Source organism: Siphateles boraxobius, unplaced genomic scaffold, assembly GCF_051911475.1.
Source record: "Siphateles boraxobius isolate OS27281-9 unplaced genomic scaffold, OSU_SipBor_1 9, whole genome shotgun sequence".
Classification (NCBI taxonomy): domain Eukaryota; kingdom Metazoa; phylum Chordata; class Actinopteri; order Cypriniformes; family Leuciscidae; genus Siphateles; species Siphateles boraxobius.
In genome coordinates this window covers 26,367,036-26,389,647 of record NW_027509219.1, presented here as the reverse complement: position 1 = coordinate 26,389,647, position 22,612 = coordinate 26,367,036, and the positions used below count along the sequence as shown (strand labels likewise).

The following is a 22,612-nucleotide window of genomic DNA, read 5'->3' as shown; positions in this document are numbered from 1 at the left end:
ATACCCAGCTATAACTCATGACTCTTTGATTTAGAGAGGGAGGTCAGAGGTGAAGGCTTTTCATGTTTTGTTTTGTGTTTGTTTTGCATTAGTTAAACCACAGTAGTTATAGTCCTCCCTGTTAGTCATTTTTCTTGTTCTTTGGCTTGTTCTTGTCAAAATGCTGAAAATACTGTGGTGCAATAGTTAGCAGAGGAGATTTCATGAAAAGGCCTGGAATACCTGGAATACTAAAGGGATGAAAATTATGATATCATTTACAAACCTTTGTCATCCCAGACCTTTTTTCTTTCATGGAACACAAAAGGATACTCTCTGAAGTCTGTGTGAATGAATGGGGACTGAAGCTTTCAATGATAAATAAAATTATTTTTTAGTCATTTTGATATATATAATCACAAATTGTACATACCTACAAACAAGCACAGCATACTTGGAGTACTTCAAATATCACATTTTAAATTGGTATTTGTATTAGAAAAATCGCAATCATTTTTTCCCCCTTAAATAACCAATTATTCAAACTTTATTTGAATGTTGTCACTGACACAAGAGGCTACATTTGTAAATGAAAACAGACACTCATTTATCGACTCATACTGGAGTAGCCTAAGCCTACAGAAATACAGTCCAAACTTTATTGGCATGAACCGGGCATTTGCAGCATTTACAGCCATCATAGCCTACTTTAAGTAGGCCAGAACGTTAATTAGGTAAAGAGATGTACATGAAATGAAGGGGGAAATAAAGCAAATACTTAACAATGAATAAAAAAATATAACTTAAATTATAATAATTTAAAAATATTAAACGTTCATTGAATTGATTTAAAAAACTGTTGGATGAGATGGATAAAAATGTTAATATTTTATATTCTTACACATTCTTTTAACATGTATTGATAATAACAAACTTCACTTGAATGCTGTATAGGGAACATTGCATGCAATATAATATAAGCTAACATAATAGTAGACCTATAATATAGGTTAATATAGCTAATAATTTCTTAATTCCACACTTTTGTTATTCTTAATTCAAAATAAAATATTAATGTATTAATAATATCCATTTGTGAAAATACAAGGTTTCTATGGTCAGGCAGGTTTGTTTATGCATTAAACTTGTGGCCAGGAGAAATAGATGAGGTTTATAGGCTCAGGGAAGAAGGAGGGTGGGAACTGTCAAATGATCAACGTAACTTTTAATAATAAAAACACAACGTAAAGTCCAGGCCTGGTCCTCTCTTGTCTTGCACTGTTGTCACTCCTCCTTATATCTTCCTGGAGCTCTTCTGTGATACTCGAGACTGGAGACCGCTCATTAACACTCGCTCCACCAGCCTCGCTCCCGTCCCACAGCTCTCTGCTTGCCACAGTGTTCCCTCAATGTCATATCTCGAGGCCACGACTTTGCATCGTGTGGCCACAACATAAAGATGTCGTTACCTCAACAAAATGATCTTGTGGCCACAACATATTATCACGGTCCAACAAGTTCAATATGTCGTGGCCACGACAAAACTAAATGAACTAAACATGTCCCCTCCTGCTCATTGTACATGAGAGTAAAAATTTGTGTGAACTATTCCTTTAAGAGCAGCGATTCAGTCAAGAGGAATGTAGAACAGACCCTAAATGTTTGTGCGAGGGGAATTTGAAGGACAATTTCAGAACTCCCCATCTCTCAAGCATCTTTGTACAAAACACACTTTGCACTGCAACAGCTTAAATCACCCCCAACGTGTGCCAGGGGAAAATAGACGTCCTGGCTTACACCATCTCTCATTCGCTCAGTTCAAAGGAGATAAGTTGTTGCTTCAATGTGCAAATGTCTTTTGCCTGAAGGACCTGTTATGTTACTGTGGCTGTTTGTTCTTGTTTAGAGGAGAAGTTGTGGTTGGGTCTGGCCAAGATGCCTGCATTTAATGTTTCTGATGTTTCTGCCTCTCCCTATGCTTTGTTCCGGGGCCAGTAGAAAAAGCAAAGCAAAGCAGAGAGTGGGTACCTCTGTCATTTTGTAATTTGCACGTATAAAGTGCGCTCTAGTTCTGTGCTTTTGTGTAGGTTTGCATTTGGCTGTTACATACAATTTTGTGCATTCTCTGTGGCATACTATATGCTTTGCATGACTTAATTATATATTGTGATAACATAATATATATATATATATATATATATATATATATATATATATATATATATATATATTATATCATACTATATATTTGATGTATTTTTGTGTTTCATTATATATATATATATTTTTTTTTACTTCATATTATATCACACTAATACACTTATATCCTTTAAATATATTACTCTCAGCCATTAGAATCTGATTCTGCCTCCTGGTGGACTCCCCCTCCCATCTCTCCAGAAGATAACAACTAAAGCAATCATGGCCATTACTTGTTGAATGCTTCCCAGTCTGGTAGCAGATGTTAGGGCTAAAGGGGAAAGCATTTAAGGACTTTGATTGATGATTTCGGGTAATGAATCAAGTTTGTAACCAGTTCAGAAAACTGTCAGATAGGCCCTGCTTCCACTGTAAAGCAGTTGGAGAGGAACACAAAGAGAAGGGGTGCTAGGACGAGCCGCTGAGGACTGTCAATGCACAGAGTGCTTCTGGGAAAACATTTACTGGGCAAATTCAGAGGAACACATTAACAGCCGGAGCAACTGGGAAAAGTGTCCGCCTGTCAGTCTCTCAGGCTGCACAAGAAGCCTGGGGACGGAAGAAGCCCCTTTACAGAACGAGCAACTTTCATCTGGCCTGGTTTGCATACAGTAGTATAATCTATGGTGGGATGACATTTGGGCCAGTTGGATACCTGATCTATGTCTGTTATTTTCATTATAAACTGTGGATGGAGTTGATGTATCTTCTGTTTTTTTTGCTTCAAGGTTCTGTGTCCTTGGCCTGTTCCATTCATTTCAATGCAAGTAGCTTATAGTAGATCTGTCTCTACTTATTATTTCTGCCGTTCCATTCAAATTTATCCGATCTGTAAAGATATGTTCAAAATAGCAATAATCAATCAAATCCATCCCGCACGGCAACATAAATTATGTATCGTAAATTGCTAACAGCACAGAACATTTAAATTCATCCAAAGGGCCTTGGTGAGTTTTGTGTTGTCATAACAAGCGCTTGTTGCCATTAAGAGCTGTTTTGTGGAGATTTAATTTGGTCAATGTGCCGTTCTTGAGGGCTCCTTGAGGTTTATCAGGCATGTTTTGCACATTAGTTTTGTTTGTCTTCCAGGCCTGTACACCGGCTCCAGCACGACACACAATGGAGCCCCACTTGAGTTGCTCTCTTCTGGACCTGACCTGCCCCCCAGGCAGCCCCGCCTGGACCGCAACATTGGCAGCCCCCACCATCTCTCCCCACTGTCTGGCCTCGAGAACACCCGGGAAGGGTGAGTACCTATCCCATCGAGCATCACGTTTACTCCCAATTGTTCTGACATACACGTAGGTTGGATGAGATCAATAAAGATGATGTCAGATTGGATAAAGGTTGTCATCACAGTTACAGATATCACTGTGGTAACTCTGTTCCAGTTAGTAAGCAGTGACAAAAAGGCTGTTCTGAACTCTTTTGACCAAATTCTAAGCCAGCATTGCGTGGATCATTTTAGGAAAAGGCAATCCCACAATTCATTGCTCTGTGATCAATCCATCCAAGATGTCTGACAAGTGAGAACTTTTTTTGATTATACTTTAATCTAATTAAAAATTACTGTATAATGATGATTCACTCAGTAATCGCTTGTTTCATTCCTGAATGAATGAATCAGTGTTTTTGAATGAATCATTTGAGGGTATGATTCGTTGACTTACTCAGAAAGACAGTTACTTATTTATTTTCTAAGAATTAATCATCAGCTGAATTCAGAATAATATAATATACTCCTCTTACTGTCTTTGCCATAAAAAGATATAGTACAGATACTAAGTAGTATGCTATTATGCTGAATCTAGCCTCTGTTTTTGGTTGAGTGTATGATTCATTGATTCACTTTTAAAGACAGTTAATTGTTTCGATCGGCAATGAATCAGTGGTTTTAAACAAATCATTGAGTAAATTATTAGTTGACTCACTCATAAAGATTGTCACTTATCTAATTCCTGAATGAATCAGTGTTTTGAATGAATCATTTGAATTGAATAATTGAATCACTCAAAAAGACAGGGTCACTTGTTTCTGTCTGGAATGAATCAGTGGCCGAATTTAGAATAGGATAGCAAGGAAGCAAGCAACTTTATTTATATAGCACATTTTCAAACAACAGACTTTGCCCCAAAGTGCTTTACAAAAATGATAACATTAAAATCATACAACAAATCAAACATAACTTATTCAAAATCTAAAGAAAATAAATACGTTTTTTAAATGAGACGTAAAAGAGGCAATTGATGGAGCTGACCTCACGTGGAATGGGAGACTATTCCAGAGTTTGGAGCCTACTGTACCACGGAAAATCTCCTTTTGATTTTAAATGACAATGAGGGACCTTTAAAAGCCGTTGATCGGAGGACCTGAGAATTCTAGAAGGAGAGTATGGAATAATAAGATCACTGATGTACTGGGGAGCAAGGCCTGATAGGGCCTTGTAGACAAACAAGAGAACTTTAAAATCAATCCTGAATTTAACAGGAAGCCAATGTAAGGATTGCATCAATGTAAGGATCTTTCTCACCCCCGTTAAAAGCCTTGTTCCTGCATTTTGCCCTAACTGTAGGCGCCTAGGCGGACTATAATAGTCTGGGGGAGACCAATATACTGTATAAAGAATTACAATAGTCAATCTTTGATGAGATAAAAATGAGTACTAGCTCACTATTACTATTCTTGCCATCTAAAGATAAAGCACAACTAGTAAGTAGCATGCTAGTATATGTTATTGCGAATTCCACCGCTGTTTTTGATTAATTCTTAAATGAATCATTGTTTTTGAATAAATCATTGAGTAAGTGATTAATTGACACACTCACTTGTGTTGTTCCTGAATAAATGCTCAATTCGCCTATTTACTGTATACTATACCAAAAACGAATGTTCTCTTTTCCTGAAGAAAAAGTATTGCGCTATAGCAACACCAATGTTGTGGGTTCGATACCCAGGCAGAACAAAAACATGTGTACTTTGTTTTCTGGTCGAAAAAAAAGATTGATAGTGTTCTTGAATAAATCTGTTTAGTTGATTCATTGACTGTTGTTTACAAACTCACTCAAAGACTCATTTGTCGCCACTGTTGTTAACCTGCAGAAAGAGTCTCTGACAAATCTTCACCAATAATACACAGCTCACTCTCTGTCTGAAAACTACAAAAAAAGCACCTTCCTTGATATCATCTTATTGCTTTGGAATAGCTAGTCACATCCGGGGTCTTGTTAATATTGCAATGCAGTGAGGTTTTTCTCATAACAGGAGATTTTCTTTGGTAATCTGTGCCGTCTGATGTGTTTTTTACTGTGTGTAAGAACCATATTGATTTAGGGGCCTGGATTTATTTACTATCCAAAGCACCACCGGCAGATTTTTCCCTTGTCCATACGGAGCGTTTGTTTTCATTGTAACACTCTCCCAAAGCACACACCCTACGACGAATTTAATGCTCGTCCCTTGCGCTGACTTCAGTGTGTATTTATCCAGCAAATCCAGGTTGAACCAATGTCACCTTAACACAACATAAACCAGTTCGGAGGTGTCAGTGTTGTGTAATTAAAGCAGGACCGTGTTTCCAAAAAAGATTTCGGAACACACCTCTGTTTCTCTCTGTCCTCAAGCTGTGATTAGTGTTCTGGAAAGCTCAGAGAAGGAATACAATGAAGTCTAATATGTCCCCAACAGGACTGAGGCATGTTTCCCATTAAAAAACCCTGATTTCCCTCTGGACCAGCAAAGTAGAGCTGCAAATCCAATGTGTCATCAAGACGCACTATGTGTATAGTGACAAACAGAAATGCTGGAAATGAGATAGAGAGAAGGAGACAAAATACATCTGTTCTTTTTAAGCACCAGATTTAAATTAGATTTTTCTGTTCTTTATCATAGTTAAATGAAAGCAAAAGTGCAGTGTTAAGTAAATTAACTAATGTACTTAACATCTGAGAGTAGAAACTTATTCAAGAACTTGTAAACAGCATGACTCTTTAGGAACGACAATGAGCTGTTTTCCTTCTCCTGTTCTTTTTCTCTTCGTGTTAGCTCAACTGGTAGAGTATTTGCGCTAACAATGCCAAGGTTGTGGGTTTGAGACCCAGGCAAAACAAAAACATGTATACTTTGATTCAATTTTCTGGCAAAAAAAAAAAAAAGATTTACACACTTTAACAGTTCATTCAAAGTGACGTTTTTGTTTGTATAAGTCCATTGGATAAATACATTTCTTGCAGAAATACTCGAGCGCCCATGAAATGTGCCCAGGCAGCATTGAGTTGTCATGTTGTCCCTCTGGAAGGTGATCTGTTTTTCTAGGTCGCAGAAAGAACAAAAAAAAAAAAGCTCAAGAAAATTAGCGAGCCATTTTAAAGCTCCACAAACAATTACTGCTACTTGCAGAGGAATGAGAGCTGAACGAAACCGGCTCAGGGGATACTCATGTAACTCTATTCGCTATTGCACTGAAGATCACAATGACATATTCAAGCCTCTGCCTTTCACTGACTTTGAAGGTCAAAGTCTGTGAAACGTAAGATTAAACACAAAGCATGAGATGAAGGTGGACGTCAACTTTTTTTTGGAAGTAATGAGTATACAGTATGTGGAACTTGAAACATAAAAGTATTTTATCCACCTAGTAAGTCAAGTGTCAGCTGTAATAAAAGAGCTTCCTCATGCAGTCGCGCTGACAACGTAGCATTAAGAAAATGGCCGTCTTCTTGTTTGCGGAAGTCATTAGAGTTGGAGTTCCTGATCAAAAATGTGTACGAACATATAGCACGCTTTATGCCGTCCATCTAACGCAACATCTTTGCCAGGACCTACAACTAACCAGGTATGAAATGTCTACTTACATTTGAAGATGGAGCATTTTGATTTACATGTTTAAAGCCTAGAGTATACACTTGGCTGCCAAAATCAACAGCAGCTGCCGCTCTTGTTTTTCCCAAATGGTTTAGCAGGACGTTAAACATTTTGACAAAATTATCTAACTTGCTTGACTCCACTGCTGCAGCCTCTGACCTCATTGCTAAATGTGTTTACTCTGGCTGAAATGGCCCATTTAGACTCCTTTTACTTCGCAAATACTAGTGTCATTTTCTGAAGCTAATATTAAAAAATATGCCAGTGAAAATACATCTAGTGGTCTCCGTTTTGTGGAGTTTGAGATGCAGGGAGGCAGAAGTGTTCGTAGCTGTGGAACGTGTTCACCAGCCTGGAGGGCCGAGGGGCTTAATGGGTGGCATCGGCACTTCAACATGTTTTTTAGGTGACAGTTTTACAGTAAAATTACAAATAGCTGATCCTGGTGTTCCTTAATGGTAATTAGAAACATGTTTGTATTAATGAGAGGATATAAAAAAAATTCCATATTTTTTATGGGAGTAAGCTTTGGGGTTGGTAAGATTTTGAAAGTTTTTAAAAGAAGTCTTTTATGCTGGCCAAAGCTGCATTTATTTCTGTCAAAAATACAGTAGCCTACATAGTGTGAAATAGTATTAAAATTGAAAAGAAACTTTTTCTATTTTAGAATATAATTTATTCCTGTGATGCTAAGTTGAATTTTCAGCATCTTTACTCCAGTCTTCAGTGTCACATGATCCTTCAGAAATCATTCTAATATACTGATTTGGTGCTCAAGAAATATTTCTTCCCATTTTCAGTGTTCAGTGCTGCTTAATTTTTATATTTTTACAAATTTTTTTGGAAACCTTGATACATTACCATTCAAAAGTTTAAAGTAGATAAAAAAAATAAGAAATTTACTATTTTATTCAGCAAGGACACATTAAATTGTTCAAAGTGACAGTAAAGACATTTAAATGACAATAATAAATAAATAATAAGTAATATATTTTTCGATTTCAAATAAATAGTGGTCTTTTTAACTTTCTATTCAAAGAATCCTGATTTTAATTTTTAACTGTATTTTTGATCAAATTAATATGAATCAGTAGTATATATTGCGCTTAGTCTCATAAGTCTAGAAAAATATAGTCATAAAAACTCTAATTCCTTAAAGTTGAGTCCATTTCTGTAGTTTACAGTAGCTACATTGACACATTGTATCTTAAGCTAATTTCCCCGCCCGACTGCATGTTGAGCTTTTGAGTGTTTAGAAACAAGCTAGAGGCTCGGATCAGTAAAGGCCTGATCTCTCACGATTGGCTTTAGTTTGCTAACCAGAACCAGAAAGGTTCCCACCGACCCGTGCCAAGCCAGCGGCCAGTTCGTTCTTCAATCAGAAGAGCTTACCGTGAGGCAACTGGGATATCCATGCTCACTCAAAGTCATACACGCCGTCTCCCAGCGGAGCACAACCTGACAGGTGAGACAAGACAAACTGGGAACAGAGCACTCATCTTCATGAATCTTCATTCAAAAGGGATGTGAGGGGAAAAAAACTCCCATCTTGATCTATTTTGTCTCTAGCCGACTCCAGGAGGATTTGTGTCTGTTTGAGCATAAGGATTGCCTCACCTCTGAATCCAGCACCTCTGTTGCACGATTTGTAAGGTCTTTGACCCCTCTAACAGGGATTAAATTGGAACGTGACACTACAGGGTTTGCAAGAGAGTCAACGACAGGGCTTTTCATGAAACTCGCAGCCTGTATTTAATAACAGTATTATTCCATCATCCAAAATGTAACTTTTCAGTGTGTGTAGGCAATGTTAAATTAACTTCAAACCCCCAATGCATGGTTTGTTCACTTCAATCTGTGATTTTTTTTTTTTTTTGTGCGCGCGTGTGGTCAAAGTTGCTATGTCCCACTTGGACCGCTTTGCTTTGATCCTTTTGGTGGTTACTTTCGGAGCCAGACGTAAAGTAACTGTGTTCTTTAACATGGAGCACATTCAATGAATCATGTCCAGAAGAGTCACGTTCACTCAATGGTGTCTACTGTGCTGAGTAAGGACTTACTCATGTCAACTGAGTGAAGCTCTGGGATATTCACAGAAGTTCCCATAGAGTCACATTCACTGAATCACCGTCAGCATTAAACACTTTGCCGTTATTACTCAATCTTCTACTTTGAAGAAATACCATTTGTAAACCCTTTGTTCACAAGCAAACTATTAAGGGTTTGGTCATTATTCTTTGAAGTCCCTGTGAAGTCGACTTTTTCTAGATAGTGGACCAAAGTATCCTACTGTATATCCCATGACACATAACCTGAAAACACATTATGCCTTAATATCTGTACTACATACAATTTAACATTACACAATTCCCCATCATGCATCTTGCTGATTCTGAGTGTTGTGAATGTGGTTACACTGTCATTGTTTTTTTTTACATTTTATTTTAAACCTCAATTGCATGGAAAGTGGCATGTTTGTGCTGAAAATTATAATTATTTAAAGGCCCAATAAAGTGCCTTGAAATGCGCAGCATTATTCAATGTGTTGTCATAAGGCATAAGGACATATTGAGCAGTTTCCTATCCTAATCTCCTCCATATCGCTTTAAAATATAGAATTCTTTGTAGAATTCAAATCGGTCCGATATGTTTTGTGGTCTGCCCTGACTCGCGCATATGTTCCATTCTGTGCTATCGTGTATCGGGACCGGAGCAGACTGTGTGAGCACTGCGGCGGTTCGCTTGACACTAACACAAAACCAGACTTCATTCGCCCCCAATGAAAAGCATATTTACACTGTCTGAATCGTTCCCTATCCCCTATATATTGCACTGTGCCATTCACCACATAGAAAATGGTAATGTGTGAACAAGTGACCGATTTTAGCCGCAGCTTCAGCATCTATTTATAATGTATGGGGCGGGGCGGTTTAGATTCTAGAGAGCATTTGATTGGACAGAAAATCTGATGAGAAGCTGAAGTACAGCCTGATGTCATCAAAATCATTAATCCATATTGACTGAAGTGAGAGAATGCTTAAGTTTGCATAAGTAATGCATAAGTTTTGAATGCTTCTAAATGCGAATTTTGTCATTGTTTTGGAGCACACTAGCTTAACATATTCATACTAAAAACTTAAATTTTGATTACATGGGGACTTTAAATATGCCTATAGCAGGGGCGCAGATGGCACTAGGGACGGGGGGGACATGACCCCCCCAGATTCATAGTGACCCGATCCGTCCCCCGCCCTCACTATCCCTACGAAAGGCGACAAAAATCGGTAAAACAGAGGATTAACCAGTGTTTTCGCCAAGTACATTAGCCAAAGTAGTGCCCCGGCCCGCCGCTGCTTCAGAATCGGGTCGGGGCAGACGCGGACTGACACACAATAATAATCTACACCGGTCACCATTACTTTGTTTGTACCCACGTTCTCACAACACGCTGTTCTGTTGTCAATAAACACACGATGCCATCATGCCACCGACGTTTACACTCTCTCTTCTGGGTGTGTGCTACGACTCCTGAGTGACGTCGCCGGGGTCCTATGAGGAGCTGGTAGCTGCCTCAATCGTGCCTGTAGGGGCGGGCCGGTAACCATAGTGATCATATACAATCTATGACTGAGCTGAGTCGGTGATTTTCTGAACTGAAAAAAATCGACTGTATAAATGCCACATAAAGGCAACGAAGAGACAAAAAACAATCACCTCATTTTTTCAAAAACAAACAATGTAAGTATCCTATGCCTGTTGACTTTTCCAGATGTGGCAGATTAGATTTGTTAAGGGGAATAGCTAGTCTGACAATAATGGCAAGAAGGCTTTTGCACTTAGTAAACACAGCAAAATGTGGAGACCATAACTATGCATTTAGGTGAGTGGACAGAGACAAATAATGAATGAACACAAAAAGAATGGTTGGATAAATCAAACAATTTATCGTCGTCAAGGAAATAATGTTTTATCTTATCATTTAACCCATTGTACTGTATAAATTGACTGAGGTATGTTCACTGTCGTGTAAGCCACTATAAAAATAATCATAATAAGTAAATTTGTGTGGTGCAAGGTTTATGCAAACAACAAATAAAGGCCTACATAAACTTTTGACATCCTCTTATAGCAGGAAATCATGTTTTTTCTATTGTATGGACTGGAGCAACGGAGGATATAGATTCTTAAATTATGGGCTATGAAAAACATTTCTTAATTTGTCATACATCATTTGACAGATATTTCTAATCTATAAATTGCAACAAACTTGTAATTAACACTTAAATTTAAAATTGAGTTATTCTTAGACATTTTTGAAATAGTAGTTTTAGCCATTAATTCTCAGGAATATGTTGTATTTCACATTGTTGTGAAATTCTATAGAGGTATAGAGGGTTAACTGAAATTATAAGATTTAAAATGTTGTCCTCCTGGCCTGCAGGCGATTTCTGATGACAGTAAGGCAGGCCCTAGTCCAGAGGTCTTCAATCCTGCTCCTGGAGGGCCACAGTTTAGTTCCAACCTGCTTCAGCACACCTGCCTTTGTATATTCAAGCGATCCTGAAGAGCTTGATGAGCTGTGTGTTTCAGGTGTGTTTGATTAGGGTTGGAACTAAACTCTGCAGGACAGTGGCCCTCCAGGTGCAGGATTGAAGACCTCTGCCCTAGTCAGGCAAGTGAGGATCTGCAGGAGGGCAGCCACAAAACATACTTTGCTGAAGACATGAAGTTTTGGTGGGTGATTGGCATACTAGTCAAATAATAGTATGATCATCCATTGCTAGTGGTGATCAGGTAGGCCTTTGTTTACCTTTGTTCATTGTTGTTTATCCATGATTTCAAATAAGAAATCCCCCAATGGCTTTTTAGTGCAAATCATTAGCCCAAATTACGCAAAGTAACTACTTGAGCACTAGTTAAAGCCCAAATTACGCAAAATAACGAATTTAGTTTAAATCATTTGCTGACAGCTTGGTCCCCCCCAGTTAAAAAATCCTATCTGCGCCACTGGCCTATAGTATACCACTAAACCCCTGCATAAAAACGGATTGAATTTTATTGCAAGTAGTTGGTAATAAGACGCAGGTTTTTGCAATACAAACACTGTGCACTGTAGAAGTAGCCTAATATTGTGAAATAATATTACAATTAAAATTACTGTTTTTGGTAACACTTTACGGTAAGGGTACATGAATTATCATGAATTCATGTATAAATTCATGCATTAATTCTGCATTCATTCATGCATTAATATTTCATGAATCATCAGGAACTAACACGAGTTCAACGTTTTTCATTCATGATTTCATGGATAAACAACGCCTTAATTAAAACATTAACTAAGATGAGCACATCATCATGAATTATGATTTATTACGCATGATCATTATGTTTTCTTTGTTCTTTGTCTAGGTCAGTGACCTAGTCACCACTTTAGTTGAGGGGCCACACACATGATGAAGTTATTAGTAGATAATGCTTAGCTAATGATGACTACTGTATTGGACAGACCCCAAAATAGACCAATCGCAACTCATAGCACACAAATTCTGTTGACATTCAAATACAGTAGTCATCATTAACTAAGCATTATCTATCAAGGACTTCATCATGTGTGTGGCCCCTCAACTAAAGTGGCGACTAGTCCTTTGAAACACTGATGAACAATGTGCTATTAATGGTGGCATAACTGTGAACAAAGAAAACATCATGATCATGCGTAATAAATCATAACTCATGATGATGTGCTCATCTTAGTTAATGTTTTAATTAAGGTGTTGTTCATCCATGAAGTCATGAATGAAAAATGTTGAACTTGTGTTAGTTCCTGATGATTCATGAGATATTAATGCATGAATGAATGCAGAATTCATGCATGAATTTATGATAATTCATGTACCCTTACCTTAAAGTGTTACCCTGTTTTTTATATTAATTTAATTTAAAATGTAAGTTATTCCTGTGATGGCAACGCTGAATTTTCCACATCATTACTCCAGTATTCAGTGTCACATGATCCTTCAGAAATAATACTAATATTCCGATTTTTTCAGGATTCTTTGATGAAAGGAAAGTTCAAAAGAACAGCATCTATTTGAAATAGAAATATTTTATAACAATGTAATAGTCTTCCAGCATCAATCCTCCACCTCAATTGTACTTTTCTTTTACTAATTTAGATATAGGGAGGTTTTAAGTGTTACTTGAGCGAGCCAAATGCTTTTCTATCACTTTGGTGAAGATGAACTTTTGGATGATCCATAGGTCAGCGGCCATATAGCTCTTATGACGTGAGAGACAGGCGGTATAGTCAAAAAACCAGTCTGCAAAGGTGAAAGCAGATGATCAGTGAAGGTAAATACCGAAGGGAGGTATTAATCCTGCATATGAAAGATTCCCCTCATTCCTGGAGCCTTAGCAAGCTGCAGCTGGCAGTGATTATAGCATGATTCACTTTAGCTGCACATAGAGGCTGCTTGTAAAAATATGAACAGTATAACTGTTTCCTGAGCTTGTGCTGACAGCAGCTCCCAGGGGAACGCTGCCGCCGTGCTCTCGCAGAAACACATGCGCCTCACGTCACGTCAGCGACTATCAGAACCGCTTTCCTGCATACAAACACAAGCTAGCCGCTAACGCTAATTCTTTTGCTGCATGCCTTGTTGTGAAATTTGTTTGTGTAGACTTTGAGGCTGTGTGAGGAGAGCCCTGTGACTCACGAGGTTACATCCGAACATAGTTAAAACAATTTGTGGATTATTAATTTTTTTTAACGCACTTATGATGAAACCAAGACCTTGGAATGTGAATTTGGCTAACAGTGAAAAACGACATAATGGTCTAACAGATGTAACAGCCAAGGAAGTCCTTATCAGATTCTGGGCAAATGAACAATGGGAAACATCACTCCCACATGAGGCCTGGAGCATAAATAAAAACCAATTATAATGTCATTGGAGTCCAAATTCTACATTAGCGCTTTGCTAGGTTTTAAATCTGTGGATAGTACAAAAATACAATTTAAATGCTATTTATTATGTGTCTGTTTAAATGCACATTCTTTAAAGGTGCCCTCATAACGAAAGGATTGTGCCTTTTCTTTTAAAATAGCCACTATGCTTTAGTTAATGTCAAAGTAATTAACATAATTTTCTGCCTGCTTGTCAGTTGCACATGATATTAAGGGGAGGGACCTTCTCATTACAGAGAGCAATTAATTGGACAAAAATTGGTGTAGCGCAGGACGAGACATCAGGTTCATTTTCCTTGATAAGAGAGACTAAATATTAATGTGTACAATACTGATAAAAGTTTGGGGTTGGTGAGATTTGTTTAATGTTTTTGTAAGAAGTTTCGGTTACACTTTATTTTAAGGTGTCATTGTTACAGTGTAATTAAATATTTAAGTACTGAGTAATATTAATTATCAACAAGATGTACTTACTATAGGGTTAGGGTAGGATTAGGGTTTGGTTGAGGGTTAGTTGCATGTCATTATGCATAATTTACTGTTATTACGATGGTAAGTACATGTAACATATGTAACAAGGACACTGTAAAATAAAGTGTTATCAAAGGGTAACCCAGTAATATTGTGAAATATTATTACAATTCCAAATAACTGTTTTCTATTTTAATACATTTTAAAGTTTAATTTATTCCTGTGATGCGAAGCTGAATTTTCAGCATCATTACATCATTAGTCTTCAGTGTCACATGATTCTTCAGAAACCCTTCTAATTCGCTGATTTGGTGCTCAAGAAAGATTTCTTATAACTATCAATGTTGAGAACAGTTTTGCTGCTTTTTTTTTTTTTTTTGCTGTTTTAGTTGCTACTTTAATAAATATTTTTTTTTCAGATTTCTTTGTTCAAAAGAACAGCATTTATTTGCAATTGTTTTTCACAGTGTGAATGTCTTTACAGTCTCTTTTGATACATTTATTGTGTAATTGGTGAAAAAAAGTGTTAATTTCTTTAAAATAAAATCTTACCCCAGACTTTTGAACGGTAGGGTTTACCTTTTAAAAGTGAATTTTATTAGTTCAGGAGTAGACTAGCATATACTGTATACCTTTATTTATTCCATAAGGTTTAAAAAAAAAAAAAAGTAACAAAAGTGAACATATTCATAAATACTGATCTCATATATCATTAGCGAGACCGAACAGGCAGTAAAGTGCATTCATTTTTTTATTTCCTCTGTTTCTCCATGTCTTACATTAAAGTTGTATATGTCCTCATAATATCTCTCTATAACTGTATCATGATGAGCATCTGTTGGTCATACTTCTGTTTAAACAGCCGATTCTTTGAGTTTGTTTTTGTTCTCTGTTCCTTTCTGAAATTCAGAATGTGACTCTTTGATGTGTGCACTAAAGGCAGAGGGCCTTGACTTAGCGGGGCAGGAACGACTTCACAGGGCCATTGGTTGGCACTTCGTGTCTTGCTGAATCTCGGTTTTGCATATTTGAAGACTTGCTTGTGACAGCTGCATCTAATGGCACTAACAAAGCCTTTATTTGTTCCATTGTGTGGAGGCATGAGCAAGCTGTCATAACTTCCCCAGAGCCATCACAGTGTACAGTAAGTCAGGGGCATGTTATGGAGAAGTGGCATCTGGAGTGAAGAACAGGCTTGTACTCAATCAAAACCAGCCTCATGACTTTCCATTATAACAAGAATTGGAATAGGATGAAGCATGTTAGAGTAAATAAAAAATAAATGAATAAAATAAATAAATAATGTTTTACTTAAGGCTATGTGACTCTTTTTCTGAGGTAATACTTTCAGATCTTTCGCATGGTTAAAGGTAAGATGGGGTGAGGCTCTTAAGCTCCTTTTAATAACATTCAGAAGACTCTTGTAATAAAAGTTGTGTACTCCATATTAAATTTTATGGTATGTTTTTTGGCCTGCTTATCTTTCACCATTAATCTTAATAGTTAACGTTCACTCTCTGTCTTAGGTTATCTGGAGCTTTGCTGTCTCCAGGGATCAGTCTGCTGAAGGCCGCTACATCTCCTTCACCAACACTAGAGAAGCAACAGAACTCCTCTACCAACCAGCAACACCTCCACACTCAACATAAACCCTATTCCACCTTCCACAACCTGCCAAGTGAGGGTACGAGATCGTACGTGTCATTTTCAGAGATTGTTTGATCGGATTTTACTGGGTGGATCTTGTTCAAGTATTCACACTGTTAATATTAAAAGTCCAGCACTTTATTGAACCTTTAGACAAAAAAAAAAATTTGCTTATGTGGTTTGTTTTAAGTATCATATTTTATACATCAGGCTTTTATGGCTCATATAATATGATAAAGAGAATATAGAGCTACTGTAGGTGGATTTGGTGCCATTTTTAATATGGCCAAATGTAAATCAATGAGATTAATAAATAGCTGTATAATGCATTTTATTTTATTTTATAAATACCAGGCAACTTACATAAAATGCATATAATGACAGTTGTCATTAGAGTATTAGTAGACTGTCTGCTTAATATTTGCTAACTCTTTATTGTGATGGTCCCCAACAGACATTCTACTGACTATCTGCATTCCAACTTATTCTACTACACCTGAACCCTAGCACCTAACCCTAATCTAACAGTTTACTAATACACTAATGAGAGTTAGTGAACCATCAAAATAAAGTGTAACCGAAGAGTGTGTACAAAAGGTTTTGATCTCATGTTGATAATTTCGAGGCCTCAGAAATGTGCATGTCAAATATGATACAGTAGGCTTTGAATGTTTAAACTGATGTGCCAATTCAAAATGATCTGTAATAAACACTGCAGCATTCCAAATTTTTTTTACAATTTTTTTTTCATGAAATCAATATTAATTTCATGGTGTCTCTAAGCATTTACCACTCACAGCACCCATCCCCTCCCTTTATTCCTGATCTATTGGAATATACCTGTTTAAAATATCAGCTCATGAGTATTTAATGTCAGAAAAAGCCACATCAGTATGAGAACTGGCATCGTCTCTGCAGTGCTCTGTGTATTAGCCAGAACATGTGGGCTAAAAGAGACGCCTGGAACCACAAGAGGAAGCTTTTTGCTCTAAAACCACCCAGTCCAAAACAGCTAAGCTGTCTGTCAAAAGAACTGCTAAAGGAGAAACGCTCAACTTCCCGGTCAGGACACAGATGCACATGTGTGTACCACCTCAAATCCAAGACCCCCATCCGAGCGAGACTACTTGTTGAACACTTCTGGAAGCAAACTTGGAGAAAGAAGGAAAAGTCCAAAAATAGAAATACAAACAGGAATACTGTTACAGTCTGTGGTTTTTGCTGCATTGTTAAAGAGCTAAGTTTTGTATGTAAAGCCACAATTGAATGACATTTCATTCTAATGCTTATATATTGTGTTTTCTATAAATGTTTGTATACAGATTACCGTGGTAACTTCCAGAGCTGTTTCCATTTTGGTGACAGCTACCGAATGGACCAGTCCATCAGCAGCGGTCATCAACCTGCAGAGTCTCACAGCTTCAACACAAACCCACACAACGGCTTCCACATGAGCTGTTCCACCAACACCTCTTCCACAGGTACACAAATGCATTTTGGTGAAATTTCTTGGGCAAGAGAGGTCAAATGTCAACCGTGTAGTGGTGTATAAAGCACAGATCTCAAAGAACTAAGAACTTTCACTTTCACTTTCAATCTAAGAAGCTTTCTGTTGGTCAACACTGAAAATTTGTGTAACCAACTTGAACCCATTATGAAATCTGCATGGGGATATCGTTCACCCTCACATGAAATTCCTGATTGCGCAGATTCCTATTGTAATGACAGGATTTCGCCTGTGAAATCTGACTGCAACTTTACCTCCACAAATCCTGTTATTATTAAGCAATATAACAATAAAATGAAGCACGACTGAAATTGTGAGCTATCATTATACATTAGAGCACAGTAGATTCATTTCAGGACCAGTATAGGCAATATGGTTAGAAACAGGTCAACTGATATGGGCTCCGTTTCTCAAAACTCATTAGTGGCAATGGTTCAACGATCTACCTAAGCTTACGAAATGCAGCCCTGGCTAGTTATTCTTTCCATTTTACTCAACTATTTGTCTTGTTTCAATACCCTAATAGTATTCTTGATGTTAAATGAGAGTATTTAAAATGTGCAAAAATTGGTAACCTACCTTATCTACACTCTTAAAAAATAAAGGTTCTTTATTGGCATTGATGGTTCCATGAAAAACGTTTAACATCCATGGAACCATTGCACTCCACAAAACATTCTTTAAAGTGGAAAAAGCGTTCTTTAGATTTTTTAAAATGTTCTTCACACTAAGAAAAAAATGGTTCAAGAACTGTTCACTGATAGGTTCTTTGGGCAACACAAAATTCTTCATCTATGGCATCAATGCGAAAAAAAAACTCTTTTAGAAACTTTATTTTTAATTGTTTACCCTTGAAGGTACCTAAAGGTACTTACTATGCGTAAAGTACTCGTATGTGCTCTTTAGGGGTATATTTAGTGATTGTCTAATGGGACAATTTGTACACATTTTCTGAGAGTGTTTAATGAAAGTATAACACATTTTTCCATTATGTTCTCTTTTTCTTAATGCAAAGGTTTCAGCTCGGTGCCCGACATCATAGGGTCAGGTTGCCAGTTCTCGCCGGGCACAGAGGAAAGTGTTTTCTTTCAGGTGGGCGGCTTCGATCGCGGCTTGAGCCAAATGTCTTCAGTGTACACCGAGACGTAGAATTAGGTCAATGAGCCATCAACACAAATGTCTTCTTTCAGACCAAACAATCTTTTTTATTATTTTCTTCCATCAACGCAGTTTCAACCTGTCAGAGATTCCATTTTTCTCAGAATTCAGCTCTTTTTTTTATTCCTTAAAATGCATTGTTGAATCACCTCATTGGACTGAAATATTATCTGCTTCCTTGACGACCCAAAAAGCTGCTATTCCCCTGCAATGAAGGTTAAATGAGGGCTCTGTGCTGTTGAGTGTGTTTATTTGTGGGATATTATGAAATTGCGCTTTTTTCCCAGTGATTTGAAAGATATGTTCAAAGTCTCATGAGATACTCCCTTGTCGTCATCACGGCATCACTAGTCTTAATAAATCCAGCTGGTCAGCTCTGATCCAATTGTGACTTTGGAACGGTTTGATAGAAACTTCAGAGCCACCACAGCTCATCAGTGATGAGTTCCACATTTGTCAGAGCTCTTTTTCTGATTTGTTGGCTGTTGTGTTGGAAACAATTATTTAGTGTTGCTGTGTTTTGTCAGTGAATGTTTGCAAATGTTTGTATTGCTTTGTCATTTGGTTGTCATCATCCCAGAAAAAAAAGAGTTCTTTATTTTGTGATGGTTGATGGCTTTTAATATCTACCACACTTTCAACGCATGTATAAAATGTACAGTTTGTTTAATATTAATGATGTCAATCTCTCAATCTCTAAATAAATGACTCTTGGATATTGCAGTCTAATGCTCATCATTGTATGTTTTAGGTATGGTAATTATGTCAAGAGCTTGACAAATCTAACACGGCGTTACTCACATTGAATATCATTAAACTCTGTTTAAATACTATAAAATATACTGGGGACTCAAATGGAAAGACATTTTGCAAATGATGTGCATATGTTTCCTAAACTTTATTAGAAACTTGTTTCGAACATATGATGGACTGAGCCGGAAAAAAACTTTTAAGACTTGCAGACTATTGTTAGGGGAAGTCTGCCCCCTTTTGGAGAGGATATAGTATCATTCATCATTCACAAATCATCATAATGTACATTTAAGTTGCACACATATTTACTAAATGTAAAAAATAAACGAGACCATTGAAAATACAGCAACCTAAAAGACTAAGATGGTCAATTTTATTGTTTCATGTAATCAGGGCTCTACACGCTCTTGTGTCCATCACAAAAAAAGCGATCGTGTCTTTTCAGAAAATTTGTACTAAACCGCTCAATTCATATGGTTTTTTTTACGATCTCTTTAACTATTTGAAGCGTCGAAGTGTCAGTTGCGTAGCTGTCGGGACGTAAAGCTCTCAGATGTCATCAAAAAGATCTTCATTTGTGTTCTGAAGATGAACGAAGGTCTTACGGGGTTGGAACGACGTCAGGTGGTGATAGCTTAATTAATGACAGAATTTTCAGTTTTGGGTGAACTATCCCTTTAAGACTGTAACATTAATGGTTAAATATATCATATTTATTTATATCTAATAATCATAATTTCCACACTTATCACTTTATTGAAGATTTATTTAATATTTAAACTGGACTCTCAAAGTGACAATAAATAAATATTAAAAAAATGAACAAAGAAAAACAATAGCCTATATTGTTTGTAATTGTTATAAATTATTAAAAAGTAATAGTAAATAGTAACATGAATGTGCAGTTAGTGTGGGATGCACTTAGGTGCACGAAAGTGCAATACATTTTTTTTTTTGTGCAAAATGCAATATTTCTGGACAAAATTACCACAAAAAAAGAGGCCCATCTTGTTAGCCCATTAGGAAGTAATCATTCACACTGGTGCCCTGGATAATTTTTGCACATTCATAGTAATGTTCACCCCTAAATGCTCATACTATAGAGTTCTGGTTGCATTGCTCGAGTCTATTTGACTTTCTCGGCTTTGATCTTCTGGAGGCAGAACTCCAGCTCTTTCCCTAAGACGATTCAGTCTGCTCTGCCACACTGGCCAGGCCTGGACGCAATACCGGCTGAGGAAGCAGAACATTAAAAAGCAAAGTTAGACAGAAGCACTGTGACTCTTACTAATTAAACAAAGATTTGTCTTTGACTGAGACCATTCTTAGCCTACTGGTTTTGTTCAACATGAAAAATAAACAGATGTCAAATAAACATGAGGGAAACATAAAATGCAGTTTCTCGGTCTTGTTTCTTGTTCTAATGGGAAATGTGTCAAATGATCATAAAAATGAGAACATCCTGTAACTTTACTAAATCAGTCAGCGAGGATTAGGATTTATACTGTTATGGTTATTTGCTTTGGACTATGGATTGAATGGACTGGTGCGGATGTGTGCTGTTGAAAAGTCAACTGTTTGCCAATGATCCAATTTTTTTTTTGGTGTTTTTTTTTTTTAATGGAGATGATGTGATTGTCTCAAAGGATCCATGATGGGAAAAGTGTGAAAAACTCACAGAGAAGCTTTACCAGCAGGAACTGATCCTCCTTTTATGCAGTTAAAAGCTTCAAGAAGGTTTATCTGGGAAAGATTCTGATGTCGTTCATGGTGGGGGTTGTTGGACCAATGTCCCAGTCATTAATTGTATATTTGACTTGAATATTAGTGCGTTCTTTACCTGCGTGTAAGGAAATAACTGTATTTCAGCAGACAACACATCATATTAATCAACATAAATCACCAAAGCAATTACAAGCCCTTTGAAAAGTTTGCATAGCATCTGTGTAAATATAATATTGGAGCTGGTGGTTTTGGAAAATCTCTTGTCATTTTTGTGTGCAATATGCATTGCAGAGGGTCCATGAACAATTTGAGGCTGAATCTCTAATAATAGAAGTTCTCATAAAGTGAGCTATATGAAATGAAAGCCTACTAGCTTTGCACCTTTCTTGCGGCCCAGAGGAATGGCATAGTGAGCTTTATACCACTGCCTGTACGGTGTGCTATCCATCAGAAAAATGCAGTTCTTCACTAGGGTCTTGGTTCTCACAAGCTCATTGTTGGAGGTATTCTACACAACGTCAATAATCCTGTAATTTTGCGAATACAATCTGTGAGTTAGAGTGACACAATTAGGTGGCAGAAGAAGAAAAAAGAAAAAGAAAAAAAAAGCCAGAGAACCTCCAGAGTAGGGTTTTACCATGTCATGTTTAGATTTGGCCACAGAGAATAAATAATTCACATGGCATGATGAATGCCCTCTGTAAAAACTGAAAATGTCTATGCAACCCAAGAGACAGACATTTAAGAACAGGTCAATTCAACAGTTTTCCCTGCTCAAATTGTTTTGTTTACCGGTAATGCATTACATCAGAGACTTGACGCAAAATTTATGAGAAAATTTCCAGGCACCACTTCCATGATCTCAGTCTAAAGGCATCTCATGGTTTTAATACTTGTAAATGCGCACGCACGCGCACGCGCACACACACACACACACACACACACTTCGTGTCCTGATAACAAATAGAAAAAAATGTTAGCATGACATTTGGAAGCTACCAAAATGCTCCAATTTGTCAATTTAAAACATAAAAACGATGGCCTTGTTGACCGCTCAGTCACTCTTTCAGTAGACCATTAAAATTTTTAAACGGATGTCTCCATGTTTCAAAAAGTCAATAAAGAGATAGTTAATTTGTAGTTCTAAGACCTACAATCTGAATTTACTATTGGTAATCAGATGAATTAATAAAGTAAAAAATATTTTTTAAAAATTCACAATTTATATATTGCAATGTCATTTTTAAGTCACCAACTGTTTCATAGACAAGGCTTAAATCTCCCAGACTAAAATGCATGCTTGAGCTGATTTAACTGAAACCAATGTAATGAAATATGTGCGT

General features: G+C 37.1%; 1 protein-coding gene across 4 annotated transcripts in view; it reads left to right on the top strand.

Moving 5' to 3' along the window:
* The window catches only part of glis1b (GLIS family zinc finger 1b), an 84,021-nt gene extending 64,507 nt beyond the window's left edge, over nucleotides 1-19,514 (top strand). For 3 of the 4 annotated variants that reach the window (XM_077222909.1, XM_077222912.1, XM_077222911.1), the window contains exons 8-11: nucleotides 3,268-3,424; nucleotides 16,006-16,163; nucleotides 17,449-17,607; nucleotides 18,649-19,514. In XM_077222909.1, coding sequence (XP_077079024.1) covers nucleotides 3,268-3,424; nucleotides 16,006-16,163; nucleotides 17,449-17,607; nucleotides 18,649-18,782 — 608 coding nt within the window. In that variant the 3' untranslated portion in view covers nucleotides 18,783-19,514. The remainder of the gene's footprint in view (nucleotides 1-3,267; nucleotides 3,425-16,005; nucleotides 16,164-17,448; nucleotides 17,608-18,648) is intronic. The other variant, XM_077222910.1, reaches the window with a different exon arrangement.
* The last annotated feature ends 3,098 nt before the right edge of the window (nucleotides 19,515-22,612 follow it).